Below are 24,593 nucleotides of genomic sequence, written 5' to 3' on the forward strand. Positions count from 1 at the left end.
CTAAAATCACTGTATATGCATATATGTTTTGATATGTATACATATACACTTATACATTATACTCTGTATACACATGTATACACATACATTTTAACAATTGTATTTCTACAATAACCCTAGTCTACACAGATTAATTTCCATTTTTCTTACTAGAACACACTGGTGCTTACATGAAGTAAGTATCTGTTTTTATATATAAATAAAATGAAATTCCTCAGAGGGATTGGGACATGGTATTTATCAGGCTCAAAGCCAATGCTGATTACAGTATTGCCTTAATCATCTACAACAATGGTTTTTAACAACATTATAAAAGGCATGGTATTTTCAGTAATTTCCTCTTACTGTCTCTTATATTCTGCGAACCAATTCAAAGAAAATCCATTCAAATAAAAAACATGATCCACATGGAGGATTATTGAAAATGAAAAAAGAATAAAAAGTGAGTCATACTGGATGCCAAACTCTGACTGGTTGCTTCATCATTACTAAGGGATGGACACCATAGAAAAATCAAATGGAAAAAAAAAAGTTAAAAAGAAGGGAATTCTAAATTTTTCCAATCCAGTTTATAGGTATAGAGAAAAATCAGAGTTGGCTTTATCAGAGGAATGAAGAAGTACCAAGGAACTGTGCTTGTTGCAGTTTGACTCACTATTTTTTTCCTGTCTGTGCTCATATGGAATCCACATTTTGGCCTCTGTAAAGAAAATGATCAAATCCATGTTAATTTCCAGAGACTATTGGCTGAACCTTAACTGAAAGAAAAAGATATCAGTCATAGTGGCCAGTTACTACAAAGGGTTATCCCATTAGAATTGGCTGTTTCCACTACAAATTCTAATATATCCATAATCTTGGATTAATTTTGAACAGGCATTCAAGGTTGTTGTTCTTTCTACAGCACACAGAATGGCTAATATCCTCCTAAACTTCTCTGCTCATAGACAAATAAACAATACAAACATAGAAAACAAAGTGTAATGTGACTTAAGAATAAAGTTAATAACTGCAATGATACACTGACCAGTTTAAAATGTAAAGACTATAAAGTGTCTGGGCGTTTTTGTTGTTGTTGTTGTTGTTTTCTTTAATTTGAAAGGACTTTGGAGTCCCAATGTAAGGAAGTTAACTGTACGAAAAAAAAAATCCACTTTTGAGTTGACTTTTCAAGCTATGAAAAAGCTCACAAAATATCTTGGCAGCTTTAAATACTACTCATTTCTTTTGGTAGATTTAAGTACTACGGATGTTGGAGATACTTAGAAAATTTCTTTATAAAATATTTCTTTCTGAATGTTTGACTCCCTAGCTTTCACTGAATATTTACATTGCAAGCCCAAATGTCAATTTAAAGTTTCCAGGAACACAAATCAAAGTTCAAAATATTTACTAGCCTATAGAATGTCTGATCTCCAGATACACCTCATTAAGTCACCTGTAATTGCTTAACAAGATCTGTATTTGCTGGGGCTGGGGTTGTCGCTCAGTGGTAGAGCACTCGCCTAGCATGTGCGGGGCCTTGGGTTCAGTCCTCAGCACCACATATAAATAAATAAAATAAAGGTATTGTGTCCAACTACAACTAAAAAAAAAAAAAAAAGATCTGTACTCACTAGAGTACATTGTTTGCTTGAACCCCAACCCCACTCCAACTTCCTCATCCACCCTTTAGATCTGACTCTTTTCTCTTCTAGCTGCGGCTTCTACTTGTCTTCATAAACATTGTTTTAACTACTGCCTACATCAAATAGAAAACTGACACTTTGTAGATGAGCTAAAATGCACCCAGCCCCTTCCCCAGTAGGTTGGTAAAAAAGTTATTCTGGCCTCTTGCTATTCCTTTTTTTTAAATAAGGTATGGAGTGGGAGTGGGGGTGGGGGCATGGGAAAAATGGAAGAACTCTGAATGCTATTTCTTTCGTTACTCATGTTTGCCTGAATGGGAGGTGAAATGTAAACTCAGTGATTTGCCTTTTCCAAGTTTTACATCTCATAAAGTACATTTGTGATCAAAATTTTTGAGGACAGAATGGATGAAGGGCTGACTTTTCATCAACGACCGGGCCACTTTGCCGCGGACACGTTTATAAGTGACACCAGGAAGCAATACCTTGGAGCAGCCATTGCTGGAGATTCCCAGCAAAGGTTGGCAGGTGCACCGATCATGTGGCTCCGGGCCCCTAGTAGGTCTGCGCACGCGTACTCCCTCCGCCCCGCCCGTACTCAAGTGTTCGCGCAGGCGCACGGGGACAGCGCCAGTGCCGTTGGATACCCTAGCCACCAGAGGAGCCTGAGGACCGGCTCAGGGCTGGACTCCGGGCTACCTCTTGATGGCCACGCAGCGGCATCTGGGAACCTGGCGCTGAGGCCGCCCTCGGCCGGGATCTGCCTCTTTAGCGGACCCGGGCGCTGGAGTGAGGCCCCGGACCAGGGTGACGGCTCAGGCGGGGGAAACCTTATCCTGGGCCTGGACCGGAGAGGGGGAAACTCGATCTTTGGGACTTTGAACAAGTAAAATGCGAGGTAATGATGTCGCTTGCTTTGCTTTCCCAAAGTGTCGGTAGCCATAACGGGGCAAGGAGTCTGAGGCCCGCGCCCCACTATGCCTCCCCGCTGCAGGTTGGGCCTCGTCGCCCCTTGTTTGTCACTTCCTCCAGCTACAGTCTCTGGGTCCTAGCCCAGGACATGCAAAAATGAATTCCCTGGCTTCTGGGAGCTCTTGCTGACGTAGGAGCCAGCCCTGAAAATCAAAAGTAGGAATTATGGGCAAAATATTAGGAAAACAAGAATATCTAACAGACCTGTCAATCACCGCAGGCTTCCCAAAGATTCCTGCTGCACCCTTTAGGCTGAAACCGGGTAGTGGCCCCCTGGGAGGTAAAGGTGAGCTGGCTGGTGAAGGGTTTTTGAAAATTTTGGACATAAGTGGTGTTTCCCCACCCTTCCGCCCTCAATTTTTCTATTTATTTATTTGGTTTTTTTCCTAAAGACAATGCGGGTTTGCATCTCTACCGAAGATGTTTTACTGAAGATGCTAGAAGTGGATTCTAGTACAAGCTCTGTACTAGAAGAGAATTGTTGTAGAATTTCTGTATAAAGCAATCCTGGAGTAAGAGATTAGGGTTTGGAATATGGACTAGCAGACTTGTTCTTTGTCTCCTTTTGGGTTCATGATGGAACCACCAGATAATAAAGACAAATAAATGATTATTTCCATTTACATAAACATGATACATAAGTGGATTGTAGAGTAGCCAAATGTAGAAATTTTTTTAGAAAGAATTCCAATCAATTGTTCCATGAATGTTGGAGTGTTTCTTTCTTCCATCAAATAAGCTGAGGATTTTAAACACAAACACACATACACACATTCTTTTTTCTCATTAATATTTATTTGACTATTTCACTTGGGGTGGCTTAAGTGGGGGCCTGATAGAGATTATAGTGTTGCAAAATATTTTACACCCAGAGTCGCTTCATGTCTCTTCCACTGTTTAGCAGTGAGTGTAAAAAGAATTCCTCTAAATACAAAAAAGGATTTATTTTTATTTTCCTCTTATCTGAAAAGTGGCAAATAATGATTTTTCATCATTATTCTACGTGAATTCTATAATTCTGTGAATTTTATTTAATTGTGACACAGAGATTTAACGTGGTTGCCTATACATCCAAAGCCGCCTTTTTTACTTCTCTCAAATTGAATGTATAAAGTTTGCTTCAATTACTAACACGTTGTTTTTTATCTTTTGTTATCAGTAGCTCTTATAAGCATTAAGAGACATTGAGAAAATAAATTTCAGAAACAAGGATTAATGAAAACAATCAAGCCATTAAATTTTAAGGGTATGGGATCATTTAGTCAAAACTCCCTTCTTTCTGAAAAGATCAAGACTGAAATTTTAAAATCATCAGTCAGGTGTCATGACTCCTATGTGACATACTAGCAGATGCAGAATTTCACTTCTACAAAAGGATACAGTCCTACAAGGGAATGGAATTATTAGCCAAGTTTTTATCTTAATACAAAGATGATCTAAACACTAGGAAGACTAAAGGGGAAAAAAAGAACAGGAGCTACTGTTAGGATTGCAGAGCAACTTAAGTAAGTTGTGTGATAGAAGAAAAGATTATTTTTATAAAGAGAGAAGAACTAAGTAGGAAGTATGTGTCCAAAAAAAAAAAAAGCACAGTTGGCCAATTCAAGTATATGAAGTTTTTTTTTTTAAAATGTAAACGTGGCATTATGAATGATATTAAATTGATTATGAATTGCAAATGAATTGTTGAATGCTTTACTGTAAATTCTCTAATACTGTTCCTTACATGTCCCTTCTATTAGGTCACCTATAGACACTGCTTGCCACTAAAAGGTGATATCTGTAATATACTAGTATTTTTTAGTCACAAAGAGGCTTTTCAGTCATGGAGGCTGTCATTCAGAAGAGGTGGATAATGCTGATACCTCTAAGAATTGAAGCATAGAAAGAACAACTGTTGCTTCTAACTTTAGGAAGATGATTAAAACTATAAAAAAGAATCAAACTTATGTATTTTTTTCTGAGGAAATCATGTGTGTGTGTTTTGTATTGTTTTGTAGAAGTTTGCTAATAAAGCTATCACCAAAGGTTAGAAACAAAATCAAGTAGAAGAAATGCTTATAGTATGGCATGTGGGAACACCTCTACAGCAGATAGTCTTGTGTTAGGGGTAAGTAGTATTTCACTTTGACTGAATTCACGGTCGTAAATATTTCAGTTTTGAGAAGAGTATTCTTGGATCTGGAAAGGGACAGCTTTGGTTAAATCAAAGGATAAGAATTTAATATTTAAAAAAATGTTGATTGTCTTCTACAAATTTCGACTAATGTTATATTCTTAAACATTGACTAAACCAACACACAGTATTAGAGAAACCCAAGGAATAAAGTTTTAAAAAGAGAGGGTATGTGTGTGTTTTAACTTTAAGAGAGACTATCATTGATTTTTTAATTATTATACAGTAGGATATGGTAATTTTGTCTTATTAAGTTATAAACCTGTGAGGTTAAAAACAGTTTACTCTTAATAAATACTAAAGAATTATGAGGATCATGCACTTTTACATCTAAAAGGAAGAAAACTTTTCCATTGACTGATTCTTCCTCTGAATTTGAATACTGTGTATGCCAATTGTTTTAAGTCTTCTATCAGATTGTTAGCAGATAATTTTAACCTCTCTGGGGTCATAGACCACTTTGAGATAGAATGAAAGCCTGAATCTTCTCCCCCAGAACCATAGATATATGGCTGTTTTTGTACTTTTTTTTTTTTTTTTTTTTAAAGTGGGAGAGAGGGAGTTTGACCTCATGGAACCCACTTTTTGGCACTGAATTAAGAACTTAGTTTTTATTTTCTCAGTTCTGGGGATGAAACCCGGGGCTTCCACACATACTAGACAAGTGCTGTACCACTAAGCTCTATCCCAAGCATTAAAAGCCATTTTTAAATAAGAAAACCTGCCTGTTGGCAGAGTTCTTTATAAGCTTTGACTATGTAGATATTTCATAGTTTTCTATAGAAAAGCATCCAGTCATATACAAAGAGACATTATTTTTCAAGCCTATTCCTTTTATCCCTGGCAAAGTCACATGGAATTAGTATTCTTGATACCATTATGCTTATACAGGCGGTATTTACTGGGTGCCCACTCTGTGCTGGGCACTTAGAGACTGATGATGCAATAAGGAAAAAAACAAAGTCCAGGCCCTCAGGAATTTTGCAATGTTAGTAGGTAATGTTTCTCATTAAGAGGAATTTTGCAATCTTAGTAGGTAATGTTTCTCATTAAGTCCAAAAAACTCTGAAATGATATCATTCTTGTAAATATGATGCAGTGAGAAAGCTTAAATGCTAAACATAAAGAATAGATAGGATTGTTATCAAAAAGGAGGTATCTAAAAAAAGAAAAATACATTCTCTACTAGCTAAGTGCATTGTGTTCCATAGACTACTTGCTTTACAAAGTACAAAAACTCTTAAAACATTAAATAGCTTCCTATTAAAGTTTATATGAAAATGAAAATAACACTCCATCATTTTTAAAGATTAATTATAAAAATGTATAGTATATGAATTATCAGCTCACATAAATTTGAAAATAAGTTTTCTGGGATAATATATTTTTACAAGCTAAAGTTGAATAATAATTCTCTCCTGTTCTAACTTGTCATTTATCTAATGGAAGGATCTAGTGCAAGCAGATCTGCCTGAGATATGCTTTATGTTATTGTATGGATTACGGTTTACTCTAGCATGCTTGTGAAAAAAATCCATACATACCAAGTATTCCTTGAAGGAAAAGGTAAACCTTTCTAAGATTCAAAAGAACAAGAAAATGTCAAATATATGGCTTCCTGCATCCAAGTAGATTAGGAACCACATTTTCCTACATACTGTCAGTATTCTTTCCTTATACCATAACTTGACAGGTGGTATAATTGAATTGTTAACTTTCTTATGGGAGAAGTGGTCAGAGCTACTATTTTTAAACAATCTTTTGGTCTAGTATGGCTGATTCCTAATTGAGAAACCTCAGTCCTTCCTGATTAGGGCCTTCTTTCTGTACTAACCAATTCAGGAAATACATGGGTAGGTGTATTGCTGTTTTACCATCATCTTTTGTAAAGGTGTTGAATATTTCTTATAGTTAAAATTAATTGGAATTGTGTGTTAAATTACATTGTTTCAGTACTAACAACATTCTCTTTTTACAGGCTATCCAGATTATGATTGGCATTTTTCATATTTTCATGTGGTATTTCCTATTGGTTTTGTATATGGGACAAATTAAAGGAGTCTTTGGGACATATGAACCTATAACTTACAAAACAGGATGTGCTTTTTGGGGAATTTTTGTGAGTACAATACATTTATATTGATTTCATTATAATATTCATTTCAGTAGTAGAAGATAGAAAAATAATGATAAAAATATTTAATTTTCATATAAAATCCAGATAATGATGCATGGTTGATAAGTGATGTACTGACTCATTAATAAATGATGCACTACTTATATATACCAAAGCATTGCCTTGGAAAAAGAATAAGAGAAAAATAATGAATTTTCAAATTAAATTTTCAAATTAAAAAGCTTCTGCACAGCAAAGAAAACTAGGGCATATGGAGAGAGCCTGCAAAATGGGAGAATATCTTTGCAAGCTACTCTCTGACAGGGGATTAATATCTAGAATACATAAAGCATTCAAAAAGCTTAACACACATGCACACATACATACAATTAATAAATGGGCAAATGAACAAAGCAGACATTTTTCAAAAGAAGTACAGATGACCAACTAATAATGTAAAAATATGTTCAACATCCTTAGCAATTAGGGAAATGCAAATCAAAACTACATTAAGATTTTATCATACTCCAGTCAGAAATGGCAGTCATGAAGAATACAAATAATAAATGTTGGTGAGAATGTGTGGAAAATGGTACACTCATTCTTTGTTGGTGGGACTGCAAATTAGTACAACCACTTTGGCAGAGCTTATGGAGGGAGATTCCTCAAAAGACTAAGAATGGAACCACTATATGACCCAGCTATCCCACTATTTGATATTTATCCAAAAGAACTAAAATCAGCATACTGTAGTGAGAAAGCCACATCAGTGTTTATAACAATGCAATTGAAATTCACAATAGCCAGGTTAGGAACCAGCCTAGGTGCTCATCAACACATGAATGGATCAAGAAAAGGTAATAAAACACATACAAGGGAGTTTTACTCAACCATAAAGAAGAATGAAATTATGGCATTTGCTGGTAAATGGATGGAAATATAGAACCTCGTCTAAGTGAAAATAAACCAGACACAAAAAGTCAAGGGTGTAATGTTTTCTCTCATCTGAGGAAGTGAGGATAAAATAAGGGGAAAAGGTGGTGTGAGGGGGAATCCCATGAAAATAAAAGGGAAATCATTAGAGTAGAGGAAGGGAATTGAGGAAAGGCAGGAAGAGGAAGGAGACTCCAAGTACATTTCACCTTTATGTCTATCTATAAAGTACCAATTTAAAAAACAAATAAATGGAAGATCAGTAGAGTAAAGGAAGGGCAAAAGATAGAGAGAGGAGGATAAGGAAAGAGGAAGTACTGGGAACTGAAATGGAGCAAATTAAGTTCCATGCATATGTGATTATGTGAGAGGGACATATTGCCTAAAAAAAAAACTTTTTAAAAATAGCATATTAAACAATACATTTTCTAGAATTTCAATTAAATGTAATTCAGTAAAAAAATTTTCAGGTTGCAAATTTTGAAAGGCATTTTATTAAGCAAATGACTTAATAATCTAGTTGGAGAGCACTCTCGTTTAAAATTCACAAGGTATTTTCACTTTGATATCATGTTAGTTTTTCTCTTCACCATCTACCTCCTTAGAAATCTCAGCTTTTGTTTACAGAAGCAAGTGTAGAATGTGTGATTTAAATTTACTCTTGTGGAATTTATAAGTTTCAAATTTTGACCTTCTTAAATAAAGGGTGTTGCATGAATGCTGTTTTTTTCCTAAAATTAGCCTTTGCTAATAAAACCACTAAAACAGATAAGGCAAGGAATATTTCAGGGGGTTGTACAGATCACTTTCGAACAATATGGTATTGTTTTCCTGTTCTTGGAAATAAATATTCTCTCATGAAATAATGGGATCTCTTTTTGAAAAATCAAACAAAAGCATAAATAGCAGCTCTTACCTTAGTAATTACTATAAGAGTTGTATTTTGTAAATCACAGTGTGAGATCAACTCACAAGCCATGTTTTCCATATCTGGACATGTACTCAGCCAATGCATCATCTCATTAGAAGCAACAGCACTAGAAGAAATAACTGAGTTATGTGTGAAATATTTTATGCACACATAATCAGACTTGATCCCAGATTCAGAACTGCCACAGTCCACATTCTGTCCACATTCCCTTATATATTTCTATTACTAGTGACCCTGTGGTTATTTTTTATAACCTTTGGATAGCATCATTACTTCATGATGGATACTTATCCTGATCCCTTTAAGTTATTTTTTTTATTACTGTTTAGTATTCTAAAAATACTTGACTTAGAAAATTTTTAAAATACATTTTAAGTTGGCAATCATTATCAATAAATACTTATGTTTTTATGTTCAGTATATTGTGTCAGGAGCTTCCACAATAAGATCAACACAGAAATCAAGTCAATACCTGGTAAGTTGAAATGTTGGGATATCTCTAGAATTGACTATCACTATGCTTAACAATAGGTCTTAATGAAAAGATGATTCAGAATAATGAAGTAGTCTACACACCCTATAAAACAAATTAAGAAATTAAGTGACAAATCTAGGATTACATAAGTTAATGGAGACAAATATGTTGCAGTAGTTAAAGTCATGATCACCTTATGTAAAAGCTTATAAATGATAGTTTTTGGGGTTTTTTGTTTGGTATTCTACCTTTTAACATTATATGAATATCATGATTAGAAAGCATTTAACAGAACCTAATGCCTTTATATATAGATATTATACTGCTCTAAAATCTCATTTTCTGAAAGTCAGATTGTAAATAGGATTGTATCAAAGTTGGGCATTTGTCCAGGAAAAAGATCTGTGATATAGGATAAATAAATTTGATATCTGTTTAAAGTTATTGGTAAATGTTCCCAGATAATTAAAATCTATGATTAAAACTTAATTCCGTTTGATTGTATTTCCACAAGCAGTTTTCATTTTCCATTACTTTTTTTTTCTTCTCCTTTTTTAATTTTCCTTTCAGTTGAAACCCTTTGGTTCAAATCATGTTTTACAATCTTCTTACAACTGATTCACAAGATTGTAAAATACAATATTTTTGATCCCCAATGGATTTGGAAGATTAATGCTTTTTATTTTTTTTTTAAAGAGAGAGAGAATTTTAATATTTATTTTTTAGTTCTCGGCAGACACAACATCTTTGTTTGTATATGGTACTGAGGATCGAACCCGGGCCACACACATGCCAGGCGAGTGTGCTACCGCTTGAGCCACATCCCCAGCCCAGATTAATGCTTTTTAGTTTGTTGATAATTTAATGTTTTGTCTACATTAACTGGGTTTTGTGTAAACCAGAAATATATCTTGCATGAGCAGCAAGTGTACAAATACTTCTAAAGCCTCACAAACTAGATCAAAGTTTTTAATTAATGACTTTGTTTTAGCAAGACAAACTGTTTAACCAAAGTATTTATTCTGAATATAATAAATTTACCTTATGTCTCCTTTTCAGACGATATGGGCTTTGATCATGAACATCTTCTCTGTAATTACTGCATTTATTGCACTATGTCTAACAGTACTTGAGTTGTCTACTTTTCATACTGTGTCATATAGGAATTATGGACAAGCGGTAAGTGGCCTGTTGTATAGGAAAACCTTAATTTAAAAATTATTATTTTCAGTGATTTTGAAGACTTAGGATATAAAACGAGGCTTGTATTGTTCCTTTATGTGGCAGTGAGGTCTTGATTGAAAGAGCTTAATTTTAAAAAATGATTCTAAGGTAATATTTTTAGTTCATATTAACAAGCCATTTGAATTCTTGATTTTCCCAATTAAAATAAAGCAAGTAAAAAATATAAAGACTTCAATGATAAGTGTCTTTGCGTTAGGCACAAGGTCTCTGATGATTCTTTTCATGTAAGAAAAGCATAATCCTGGACCATAAAACCATTCCCCAAATCAACAAAAGAATTCTGCTATGTATGCATAGTTCAAATTTTAAATGCCTAGTGATTTCTCATTTCACAGAACTTTTCATAGCAACCTATCTTTGCATCTTATATGAATTTTGATTATATGAAATCACTGTATTTCTTCCTAAGATATTAACTACATTTATTCCAGCTGTTCTGGCTTTAAATTTCAAATCACAAAATTAGTGCTACAAAAGACTTTAGTAATGCTTATAAAAAAAATCTCCCATTTAAAATGAGGAAAGGTTGCAGGAAGGGCTGGCCAACCGAACAAAAGAAAAAACAATTATTATAAAATAATGACTAGAAGAGTTACTGTAGGAGAGGGATATGACTTTCTCTCCTTCCCTATACACTTCCTCTCTTTACCTGCAATATAGTATGTAGAGGATCATCAGTGGAAATAATTCAGAGAATAGAAAACAAGACTGTATGGCCAGGTGCAGTGACGCATGCCTGGAATCCCGGTGGCTCAGGAGGCTGATGCGAGAAGATCGTGATTTCAAAGCCGGCCTCAGCAAAAGCAAGGTGCTGAGCAACTCAGTGAGACCCTGTCTCTAAATAAAATACAAAATGGGGCTGTGGATGCGGCTCAGTGGTCAAGTGCTCCTGAGTGCAATCCTCAGTACCCCTCTTCAAAGAGAAGAAAGAAGAAAGAAAGAAAGACCGTAGAATAATAAGCAAATAATTGAAAGTACAGTAATACCCCAAAATAGATGGTGTGTAATAAATGACTTAAATAAACATACCCAGATTTCCCCTATAAAGTCTAAGAAAAATCTCCAATATCTGGTGATTCAATATATAGATAACTTCTGCCGCAGTCTGGCTGGGCACAATCAGGAGCCACTTGTCAAAAGAAACTAACTTTATTTTTAGAACCACACAGGCCAAACAAAACAGCCTCTCAGGAAAAACCCTCAGAGCCTCAACTGCCACCACCAGCTTTCCCCAAGCCTCTCTCTCCACCCAAGCTTCTCTCCACCTCCCACAATCCTCCTGCTCTTGAGGCCAATTGGCTGGGTCACGTGGGCGGAGCCAAAAAAGTCCCCCAATGAGCAGCTCCGTGGTCTGAAAGGGCAGGGAAACAGCCCAATGAGCATCACCGCAGAGGAGCCAATCAGCTAGATGTTGCTGGGGCCGCTGTGAGCCAATCATCAGCCGGCAGCTGGAAGTTTGCTGGGGCCCCTTCGGCTGTGGCTCTCAACAAACTTCAATTGTGATTTTGTTTGCAGAGAATAAGAAGGGTGTACTTAAGTTATTAAGTGTATGATTGTTTCAGGGTACTTAGGTCACCATTCTTTTTCCTAAATTTATAATCATCAATTTAAGATAATATTGCATAATTGTCAAGACCTTCTATATTAGTCTGTTTTTTCAAAGCTATAACAAAATAACTGAGACTGTATACTTACAAGAAAGAAAGGCTGAAAGTCCCAAGATAGGTAGCCCTGTTTGACCTCTAGTAAGGGCCTAATGGCAGATAATATCAAGGGAGAAAGTACCTGACAGGGTCTACAGGTAAGACATGAAAACAAAGATTGGGAAAGGCTCAGTCTTGCTCCTTTATAACAACGCTTTCACAAGATTTAGCTAGAGTCTCATGAGAACTACATTAATTCCTTTTAAGAACAGCACCTCCAGTGACCTAACAATCCCTCCTCCCATGTCCATTTCTGAAAGTTCCCTGCCACTTCTTACAATTACCAAATGAGAACCAAGTTTCCAACACATGAACCCTTGGGGGGTGCACTGAAACCTTGTCCGAATCACAGCACCTGTCTTTTGCAATAAATATTAAGAACCACTGTTGACTGTACTTATCTGAACTCAGTACTAATGATTTTCCCCAAAACCACAAGTTTTATCTTTTTTTTCTGTGATTAGTTATACAAAATGAACTTGTACATTAGACATACATTTCTTACCCACTGGCTTTTCCCAGTGGCGTTGTTGAGTTATGTCTACATTTATTAAGATAGCCAACATTTTACAATATTTTCACATGCCCCTTTTATAGCATAAGAAAGGTGTTTGGCTACATAAGAAAGTCATCCAAGTAATCAGTGTTCCGAGGAACACTATCATCTGTCCCCCAAAGTGCATACCTCTGAAATATGTCTCCCATATAACAACATGGTTAATGGTATAGACTCCAGAACCAGATTGCATTGTTCAAATATTATCCTTATACCTGCTAGCTATGTGTAATGCTTTGGTGAAGTTTAGCTTCCTGTTCCTTAGTATCCTTATGTGTAAACAGGAAAATGTTCTAATTCATGCCTGGTAGCTAATTGTTTTGTTCTTTCTCTCAAACTCCAAGCCTATTAATCTGGTGGCTAGCTTGACTTCTTTACTTGGCTATACTTCTATCATCATCTCAAACTCAAAAGATATAAAATAGAAATTGCTTACTTACTTGAAAGTACAGTACTGTAAGACCCCCTTGTTGAAATTTTCTAGACCCAAAATCTTAACCTTGGCTGCCCTCTTTGTACTGGCTTTCCAACTTACCAAATATCATTTATTCTTTATTTAACATTTTAAAATTAGATTTCTCTTATGTTTAAGTCTAGGAAATATAATGCAAATTGACCTTAGCAAAAAAGAGCCCTTGCTGATTTAAGCCTGGTTCATAAGCATAGATTATATTTCAAGAACTCATATTCTCTCTCTTACTTTGCTATTTGAGCTGCTCCATCAGACATCTTGCTGCTTTAAGGGAAGAGATTGACTACAACACCAACTTACAAATAAAGGGATGTAGGCAGAGTGATTTTTTAACAGTCTTGCCAGTGAAGAGGCCACAAATAATTTCCACCTGAAATTTTATGATTTTGTATTGCTGCCAACAAACATAAATTAGAATTAAATCCTTCAATCTTCCTAATCTTCCTTTTCATGTCATACATGATCAAACACTGTTTCATTTAAAACTTCTTTATCATTCCTCAAACATGTTAGTTTCTTGTGTTGTTTGCTTGTGTAAATACACTAGGTCATTGTGATACAACTCCATTATTCATTTTATTTTATTTCTCTGTTAATTATTTTGTCACACTTTTAACTTATTTGGGGGAGGCTATTTCTCTTTTTTCCCACTTTTTTTAAATTGGTGCATTATGGTTGTACACACTGATGAAATCTGTTGTTACATATACATACATGCACACAATACACAATATAACAATATAATTTAGCCAGTATCACTCCTCTGTGCTCCCCACCCGCATCTCCCACCTCTTGGCCTCTTTCCTCTACTGATTTCCCTTAGATTTTCATAAGATCCACCACATCCTTCTTTTCTTTTCTCTTCCATAGATTCCTCATGAGAGAAAACATGATGACCCTTAATCTTCTGAGTTTGACTTATTTTGCTTAACATAATTGTGTCTATTTCCATCCATTTTTCTACAAATGCCATAATTTCATTTTTCTTTCCGACTGAATAACACTCCATTGTGTATAAATGCCAACATTTTCTTTATCCATTCGTCTGTTGATGAACACCTAGGCTGATTCCATGGTTTGACTATTATGAATTGTGCTGCTAAACATGAGTATGCATGTATCACTGTGGTACGATGACACTAATTGTTCAGGATGAATACTGAAGAGTAGTAGAAGAACTGGGTCATATGGTGGCTCCATACCTAGTCTTTTGAGGAGCTTCCATACTGATATCCATATTGGTTGTACTAATTTACAGTCTCACCAACAGTGTAAAAGTGTTCCTTTTTCCCCACATCCTCTTCAGCATTTATTATTTGTATTCTTGATGACTGCCATTCTGAGCGGTGTAAAATGAAATCTCAGTGTAGTTTTTATTTACATTTCCCTAATTGCTATAATATTGAACTTTTTTTCATATACTTGTTGGCTATTTGTATTTTTTCTTTTGAGAAGTGTTTGTTTAAATCATTAGCCCATTTATTAATTGGGTTATTTGATTTTTTTGGTGTAAATTCTTTCTGAAAAAAGGTTGCAATGAAACAAGTAAATAAAAATTGAAGCTGCCTAAAATTCTGCTTTCTCCTTCCTTTTTTCCTCAGCACTACCCTTATTTCAAAGATCCTATCTCTTCATGAAGCCTTTCTAGATACTAGTGGCTTTGAGTGAACCTCCTACTGCCTATAATTATTAAGCATATTTTTATCCATTTTGACATTAACCTTACCATATGTGACTTATTCTCCGTCTTTTCTACTTGATTATAAACTCTGAGAAAGCAGAAAGTTTTTGTCACTGTATTCTCATTATTTAATCCCTAACACTTAACATTTTTTCACATATAAAAGATATTAAATAGAACCAACAAAGAAAAAGGAGAAAGAAGAAGAGGAGGAGGAGAAGAAATTGAAGGGAAAGTGAATTATGTTGCTATTTCTTTTAGGTCTGAATATCCTTATTTACATAGCCAGTACAAAGACTGCTTATTCAGGAAGAGCTCTGTTATGATTTGCATAGCTCACCCATAATGTATGTAGTTGAAAATATTTCCAGTAACATCAGAAGAGATCTGTTTTATTTATCCTGGAAGTCACAATCACTTGTGCTTTCAAGTAAAATGTTTGTTGAATTCTTTTTTAATTTGTTCATCATTCTATGCTATTACAGCAGTATCTCTGAGAAATTTTTATCACCACAAATGTAAGTTTAAGTAAATTTGTAGTTACTAATAGCTGTCTTAATAAACAAAAATAGCTTGTTAAAAAACCTCTGGGTTGCCATCTAATCCTTAGAAATAGAAGGGCCAAATCTTACTAACTGGAGACCTTACATAGCAAGTTGTGCCAGGGACTCTGTAGTGAGGACATAAACATTAATTAAAAAGTTATAAGAAGTGTAACAAGAATGCTAAGTGATGAAGATCAAGGACGAAAGCCACATACAATGAATAGGGAAGAAGTGTAGCATGAAAAATTAAGAAGAAAGCAAAATAATAAAAATGTCTAGGGAAATCACATTGGGAAAAGGTCCATTTATTGTTTCCCTTCTTTTCCTTGGTTCTTATACTACAGGCTCCTTCCATGAGCTTGTTTGTGCTTACTAAAAATAATAATGTAAGATTTCTCCCTATTTCCTGATTACAGAAACTAGGGAGGGAAGTTTCACGTATTTTATTGGCTTCGTACCTCTTGGAAATTGGTATTGCACTTGCACATTCAATCTGCTGCTGTGCACAGTTGGTAAGTGTTTACTCAGGCAAATCAAGAGATATAAGTTTCTAGAAAGCATACTCTGTAAGGTGATAAAGCACACTATCCAGTGTTTAGAATTAATAAAATGGAATATATTATTTACTTTTCCCCCTTCATTTAATAAATAGAAAACATAAAATGACAAAAGCAATACATGAAACTACATATCAAAATGTATAAAGTGATTTTTTCACTTAATATAATCTGCATTACATCCACACATCCAAATCTACATAAAAATTTTTTTTACTAATTGTATGATCATTTTCTCATCTTGTTACATGTCTTTTTTTGCAACTATCATAAGCATCTTTTCATTAAAAAACACATCTAAAGAAAGCCTTCTTATAACTTATTTTTATATATTTTGCATTCCCTTATTTCTGTATATTTAACTTTGTTCCCAGTTTTCTTAAATTATAAACAATGATTCAATAAATATTTCAATACAAATATTTTTGCAAACAAGAGACTATTTCTGGAAGTGGTAGATTCCTAAAAATGTGGGTGTAGGGTCAAGTTTAATATTCCAAAATGCTGGAATAATTAATAATACTATAGAAATATATGAGAATGTCTGTTTTCTCACAAGCTTAAAATAACTAGATACCTAACATTCATTCATGGTTTTTGCAAATATTCATGAAGAATCTACTATTTGCTAGGTTTTTTAATAGGCACTAAGGATGACTAACAAGACACTGTCTCTTCATCAGGGAATTTGCATTCAAGTGGAGAAGAAAGATATTTATATATAAAATGGTCATATATGTGCATATATACTATATATAATCATGATAGTAAAATGTTATGAAGTAAAGGCAGAATAAGGAGATAAGGCAAAGGTATTTTACGTACGATGGTCAGGTAAGACTTAGGGACTGACTGAAGTACACAAACTGAGACCAGAAAAAGGTTTTGGGCAGTGTGTGTGCGTGCACACGTGTGCACATGTGTGTTGATATGTGTCCACATTTATAGAGATAAAAAAAGAGGACTAACATTTTTGAGAGGAAAATGTTAAGGAATAATATAACTAATGTAAAACCATATGTATATAATCCACATAGATATGTTTAATTGGTGTGTATTATATAGAACAGTGGGTTTCATCGTGGCATATCCATACATATATGTGACATAATTTGGTCAGTTTCACTCCTCAGTATGTCCCCTTGCCCTCTTCTCCCCAGGATCCTCTTTCTCTATTCTAATGGCCTCCCTACTTTCATGAGATCTAGTTTTTAAAAAATACAGAATGAATAGGACTTACAGAATGACTAAGTAAGCACACAGCAAATATTCCTAAAAATATTCTGGAAGTTGACCAATGTATACAACAAATTATGAAGTGTTTGTGAATATATACTGGATCTAAATAAAAACTCGTCTCTGATATGTTAGCTTGGGGCTCACTTTGATTCCTTCAACCTCCTTGGTTTTGTTATGCAGAAATTTACCTTGGTGATTCACACGGTGAGGACCAACACTTTGCTGCTTGAGAGTTAATTTTATTTGAGGCACAACACAGAAATTTCCATGACTAGCGTAATTAAACCAATAGAGATAACAGTCACTCCTAGACTGACTGAGATTACAATATTGTTGGTCAATAAATTGACTAGCAACCAGCCAGAAACTCAACACAGAGATTCAGAGAACAAGACAGCCAACATGGGATATTTACCTTGATAACATTATGTTTATCCCTTATGATCTGGAAGAATGCAAATATGTGCAAGAGTGTGCTCACACTAAGGAAACTGGAAAGAGCTCTAATGAGCTACTCACCTCTAGCTTAAAAAAAAAAAAAAAAGAAGCCATGCAAAGTAAAGTAAAAGCTGAGATAGACTTATAAGTAGCCTAAACTTTGGAAATATTCTTCAATTCAGAACAAAACAGAAGATCAGAGGACCCCACGTCGTAGCAGTTCCCTGAAACTGAACAAAAAAACCAGTTCTGCAAGGGCAAGTAAAGGTAGGAAGGCTATAGAATAACATTTACCCCTTATGGTCTGGAAGAATATAAGTATGTGCAAGGGTGTGCACACTATGGAATCTGGAGAGAGCTCTAGTGAGCTACTCACCTCTAGCTAAAAAAAAAAAAAGCCATGCAAAGTAAAGTAAAAGCTGCAATAGACTTATAAGAGGCCTAAACTTTGGAAATATTCTTCAATTCACAACAAACAGAGGATCTGAGGAAACCACATTCTCGTAGCAGCTTCCTGAGTCTGAGCAAAAAATCCAGTTCTACAAGGGCAAGTCAAGGTAGGAAGGCTATAGAATAACATCTAACCCTTATGGTCTGGAAGAATATAAATATGTGCCTGGATATGCACACTATAGAAACTGGAGAAAGCTCTAGTGAGTTACCTCTAGCTAAAAACAGAAGCCATGCAAAGTAAAGTAAAAGCTGCAATAGACTTATAAGAGGCCTAAACTTTGGAAATATTCTTCAATTCACAACAAACAGAGGGTCTGAGGAAAACACATTCTCATAGCAGCTCCCTGAAACTGAACAAATAAACTAGTTCTACAAGGGCAAGTCAAGGTAGGAAGACTATAGAATAACATCTCTTATGGTCTGGAAGAAAATAAATATGTGCAAGGGTATATACACAAAGGAACTGGAGAAAGCTCTAGTGAGCCACTCACCTCTAGCTAAAAAAGAAGCCATGCCAAGTAAAGTAAAAGCTGAGACAGACAATTAAGTAGCCTAAGCTTTGGAAATACTTTTTGATTCAGAACAAAATGAGGATCAGAGGACACTAAAAACTCATAAGAGCTCCCGGAAAGTGATCTAAAAACCAGTTCTGCAATGGTAAATTAAGATAGAAAGACTGGGGAAACACTGGTAGACAATACAAAACTAGCAACCAGATGAAAACCTGAAGTACTGGTTTCTAGACTATAAAAAGTTAATAAAAGGAGGCAGTACTGGTGGGCATGGTGGCTTGGTGGTGGAGAGAGCTCCCCTCCAATAAGCTGAAAGACATTCTCCCATCAGTTTTAGACAGAGAGGCTGAGCTGGCATGGGAGAACCCTCAGCACTCTGCAGAACAAAGTTAGTGAAAACAGGGAAGTGGCAACAACTTTGGAACCAGAGACTGGAAATCCCTGCAGTTTACCTTTATTTTCCATATTTCTCTATTTTTCCCTTTATTGCCTTGTTCTAGGCATACTTTCTTTATGAATATTCAAGACCAATCAGTCACTTAAGCTTTATTTTTCACTGGATCATTGGGTACCCATGCACCGTGCTGTGAGTCAGTCTGGGCACAGGAAGGAGACTAATATCTGGGAGAAACAGTGATTGAAGGAGCCATGACTGCTTAATGAAATTGACACTCTGAACTCTGGATAATGAACATGGCTGACAAGGTAGAACTGGGACTGATCATGGTTAGGTAAAAAGCAGCAATTCCACGACATCCTACTTTGTGCCCTGCACCACCTCCCCCATGTCCAGAAGGATATAGAGAATAAACTGGTACATTCCACAACTGCCTACACCCCCATCCACCCCCACCCCCTTCCCACAGACTGATGTTCTCAGACAAAAGGGTACAAAACAATGCAGATTGGTCTACAGGTACATGGTTGAAAGGGTTAGCCAACAGAGCTGCCAGATTTACATTTCCATCCCTGGTCACAATAGCAACCATTTTGAGAATGAGATCTGCTCTGAATCTTACGGTACTTCACTAATCGAAGTTATAGGCAAGGAGGGAGTAGACTTGAGTACGTAATACTCCTCTTAACAAGTTTGGCCATTTTGACTCAGAGCTGACAAAAACAGAACAATAAGTCTATCAACCTTCCTCATAGCTGGGAGAGTCTAAATTCAAAACTCTGAAAAGTCAGGTCTCCAACTTTAAAATCTCAACAAAAAGAAAAACAAATTTTTAGTCAATTAATTGGGTCCTCTCTCAATACTTCTTTATTTTGCTCTTATCTCATTCTCTTCTCTCCTTCATCCTTTATTTATCTTTTGTTGCCCCAATATACTTTTCTCTTTTTTTTCTTTTTTCTATTTTTTTATTCTTTCTTCCACTTCAATTTAGTACACTATCATTAATGCTTAATATTTCCAGAACATTCTATATTATTTCTCACTCTTCTCTTTGGTCAATACATTGTAGAGATCATTTAGAATAACATAGGATATGTTGATATAAAGTTTACTTTTAAATTGCCTCTGTTACTAGCAGTTATTCTCTCAAAGTTATACTGGTGGTTGAACTTAACACTTTGATTATGCTGAAGCTAAGATATCCCCAGCCCAGGGATGATTATGAGATAACTACTCACTAAAGGACCCCCACACAAAAGGAGAAGAGGAATTCAACTCAATGGATGTACAAACATGACCTCAGAAAACATAGTCACCTCTAATAGTTTATAACCTTCCAATAATTAAATCAAAAGATACTGAAGTAGATGAAATTCTGAAGACATTTTTAAAAAATGTTTAAATGATCAAGGAACTTTTAAGAAAATCTTAAGTAATGAACTTAGGAAATACAGAATATACAGGATGTGAAAGAGCATTTCAATAAAAATATAAAGAAACAGAAATCCTGGAAATATAAGACTAAAAATCAAATGAAAAATTTAATTGAAACTCTCAATAACAGATTAGATCATGTGTAAAACAGAATTTCAGACCTTGAAGACAAAATATGTTAACTTGAACACTCAGAAAGAAAAAAAAATAATCATGATCAGAATACATAACAACTCTGGGACAACATTAAGAGACCAAACATAAGAATCATTGGATTTAAGGAAGGAATGTAGATATAGACAAATAATAATTAAAACAGTTTCAGTGAAATAATAGAAAAATTTCTAAACATTGGGAATTAGATGGGGATCCACATACAGGGCATTTAAAACCCCACACAGAAAAGATTAAAAAAGAAGGTCTCCATGATACATTATTCTTAAAATACCAAATATATAGGATAATAATAGAATTTTAAAAGGCTCAAGAGAAACATATCAGATTATATACAGAGGTAATCCAATCAAAACAACATCTGATATAACTCAACAAAAACCCTAAAAATCAGGAGGGCTTGGAAAAATGTGTTTCAAACCCTGAAAGAAAATTCCTTTAAACCAAAAGTGCCATATCATGCACAGCTACCTTCAGAATCAAAAGAGAATGAAAACCTTACAAGATAAGCATAAAGAATCCATGACTACTAAGCCATCATTATGGAAAATACATAAAGAAACCCTGACAGAGAAAGTTAAAATCAAATACCAGAACTCAGGAAAGGGTGAATCTCATTGGAAGAGTAGTTAAGTAAATGAGTAATAGGTTCAAATTAAACATATTTATAATAACACTGAATGTAAATAGTCTTAATTCTCCAGCCAAATAATAGACTGGCATATTGGGTTTTTAAAAACAAGGTCAAACTGTATGTTGTTGGGAAAAGACATACCTCTCTCAAGCAAAGACATCCATAGCTGAAAGTGAAAATTTGAAAATTGATATTCCACGTAAATGCAGCCCATAAGCAAGCAAGAGTAGTGACTCTCATATCTAACAAAGACGACTTCAAATTAGAAGGGATAAAGAAGGTCACTTCATACTGGTGAAGGGATTCAAGTCAACAAGATGATATAACAATAACAAATACGCCGGAAACGAATAAAGTAAATCAAACACTATTTGAGAAAATGGCTCTCATAGACCCCAACAGAATGATACTGGGTGATTTTAAACGCTTTTCTTACCAACAGATTGGTCAGCCAGGTATAAGTTCAGTGAAGACACTTCAGAAATTAAAAAAATATATATATTATAAATTAAATGTACCCAACACATCTGTAGACTATTTCATCCAACAACAACTGGGTTTACTTTCTTCTCAGCTGCTCATGGAACTTCTCCAAAAAAAGACCACATTTTAGGTCACAAAGCAAGTCATAAGAAATACAAAAATATCAATATAACTAGGGTCTATTTTGAAAGCTTATATTCCAATAAATTGGAAAGTCTAGAAGAAATAGACAAATTTCTAGACATGTATAATCTACCAAAATTGAAACAAAAGGGGACAGAAAACCCAGACTGGTGACAATCAGTGAGATTGAAGAAAAAATAAAAAGTCTTTCAACAAATGCCCAGGATTGGATGGATTCACATCTGTATTCTACCAGACCTTTAAAGAACTATTGCCAATGCTTCTCAAATTACTCCAGGAAATATAACAGGGGATAACACCTAATTCATTGTATGAAGCCAGTGAGATCTTGAAAGCAAAACCAGATAACTACACATTAAAGAAAGAAAAACTACAGGTCCCTAATCCTTAATAAAATACTAGAAAATCATATTCAAAAACACACTGAGAAGATTATACATGACTGTATAATCATGTTGGTTTCATTCCAGGGATACAAAAATGGTTCAACAAAACAAATCAATAAATTTAATTCACCACATAATAAAATTAAGCACAAAAGTGGGCTGGGTTGTGGCTCAGCGGTGGAGTGCTTACCTAGCACATGCGATGCCCTGGGTTCGATCCTCACCACCACATAAAAATAAATAAACAAAATAAAGGTACTGTGTACAACTAAAAAAATAAATATTTTTTAAAAAAGAACAAAAATCACATGATCATCTCAGTAGATATTTTTTAAAAATCTTTGGCAAAATTCAGCACCCATTCTTGATAAAAACATTAAAGAAACTAGGAAGACAAAGATCTTACCTAAACATCTTAAAGACTACATGGGAGCCACTATAATATTAAATGGGGGGAAACAAAGCATTTTATCTAAGATAAGCATGTATATATACCTTTACCTCTCCTATTTAAGATGGTATATGAAATTTTAGCCAGATCAGTCAAAGCAAGAGAAGCTTAAAAATGGGGTACCAATAGGAAAGGTAGTTAAATTATCACTGTTTGCAGATTATATGATCCTGCACTTAGAATATTTACATTACTCAATCAGAAAGCTTCTAGATCTGTTGAACAAATCCAGCAATGTAGCAGGATATATAATCAACATATGAAAATCAATAGCTTTTCTATGTACCAATAGTGAATATGCTGAAAAAGAAACTAGGAATCAATTTCATTCCCAATAGCCTCAAAAAATAAAGTATCTAGGAATAAATCTAACCAAGGAGATGGAAACCCTCTACAATGAGAATTATAGAATATTAATGAAAGAAACTGGAGAAGACACAGAAGATGGAAAGATCTCAAAATTCTTTTTAGGCAGAATTAATATTGTTAAAATGGCCATGCTACCAAAAGCAAAACACAGATACAATGTAATCCCAATCAAAATACCAATAACATGTTTCACAGAACTAACTAGAAATGAACTTTCTTAAATTCATATGGAAGAATAAAAATACCCAGAATAGTCAAGACAATTCTGATCAAAAAGAACAACCACAGAAGCATCACTATACCCAATTTCAAATTATGCTACAGAGCTTTAGCTATAATAACAGCATGGAATTGGCATAAAAATATGTGTGTAGACCAATGAAATAGGATAGAAAACACAGAGACAAACCCACACAGATGCAGTCATCTGATTCTTGACAAAAATGCCAAAAACACTCGTTGGAAAACAGGCAGCCTTTTTAACCAACAATGCTGTAAAACTGGATATCCATGTGTAGAAGAATGAAACTAAATTCTTATTTATCACCTTGAAAAAAGGTCTATTCAAAATGGATCAAGAACCAGGGATTAGTACAGAAGCACTGTAGCTGCTAGATAAAAACTTAGGGTCAACACTCCAACACCTTGGTGTAGGCATTAACTTCCTTAATAAGACTTGTTAAAGCTCAAGAAATAAAAACAAGAATCAATAAATGGAATAGCACAGCAAAGGAAACAATAAGAATGTGGAGAGCCTACAGAATGGGAGAAAATCTTTTCCAACTACTCAGAGAATTAATATCCAGAAATTTTTTTAAAACTCAAAAAATATCACCTAAAAAATAACCCATTCAGATGTATGCTTTTTATCATATGTGGAAGCTAGAGAGGAAAAAGGGTTGGGGCTTGGGGACATGTGGTTAGATCTCATGAAAATCAAAAGGAGATCAGTAGAGAAAAGGGAACAATAGGTGAGAACTGTGGAGGGAGGTGGAGAGTGCTGGGGAGTGATATTGTCCAAATTATATTGTTATATTGTGTGCATGTACAAATATGTAACAACAAATCCCACCATCATGTACATATATAATGCAACAATTTAAAATGTGGGGAAAAAATGAAACTTATGCTCCACCAATCACAGTGGTCAATAGGACTTTAGTTTTATTATCTTCAACTACTCACTGAGATACTCCAAAGGCAACAGTTCAAACTTTAACCAATCAAATCATTTCTTTGTTCTATTTGGCATTCACCCTATAAAAGCCTTCCTCTGGGGCTCCTTTAGCAAAGCCAAAGCACTTTTGTATTGGAGCTGCCCAATTCATGTATCATTGACTGCTTAAATAAATGAACTAAATAACAACAACAACAACAATAATAATCCATTAAACAAGATGAGACAAATGGCCAACACATGCATGGAAAAAATATTCAAACACCATTAGCAATCAGGAAAATGCAAATCAAAACTGTAATGTAATTTCTT

At 34.8% G+C, this 24,593-nt stretch overlaps 1 protein-coding gene across 6 annotated transcripts in view; it reads left to right on the forward strand.

Moving 5' to 3' along the window:
* Positions 1–2,243: 2,243 nt before the first annotated feature.
* The window catches only part of Ms4a13 (membrane spanning 4-domains A13), a 57,369-nt gene continuing 35,019 nt past the window's right edge, over positions 2,244–24,593 (forward strand). For 3 of the 6 annotated variants that reach the window (XM_048788917.1, XM_048788921.1, XM_048788922.1), the window contains exons 1-5: positions 2,244–2,526; positions 4,601–4,710; positions 6,755–6,895; positions 9,175–9,231; positions 10,291–10,410. In XM_048788917.1, the coding sequence (XP_048644874.1) occupies positions 4,666–4,710; positions 6,755–6,895; positions 9,175–9,231; positions 10,291–10,410 (363 nt within the window). In that variant the 5' untranslated portion in view covers positions 2,244–2,526; positions 4,601–4,665. The other 3 variants (XM_048788918.1, XM_048788919.1, XM_048788920.1) reach the window with 3 other exon arrangements.

Source organism: Marmota marmota, unplaced genomic scaffold (genome assembly GCF_001458135.2).
Source record: "Marmota marmota marmota unplaced genomic scaffold, marMar, whole genome shotgun sequence".
Classification (NCBI taxonomy): Eukaryota; Metazoa; Chordata; class Mammalia; order Rodentia; family Sciuridae; genus Marmota; species Marmota marmota.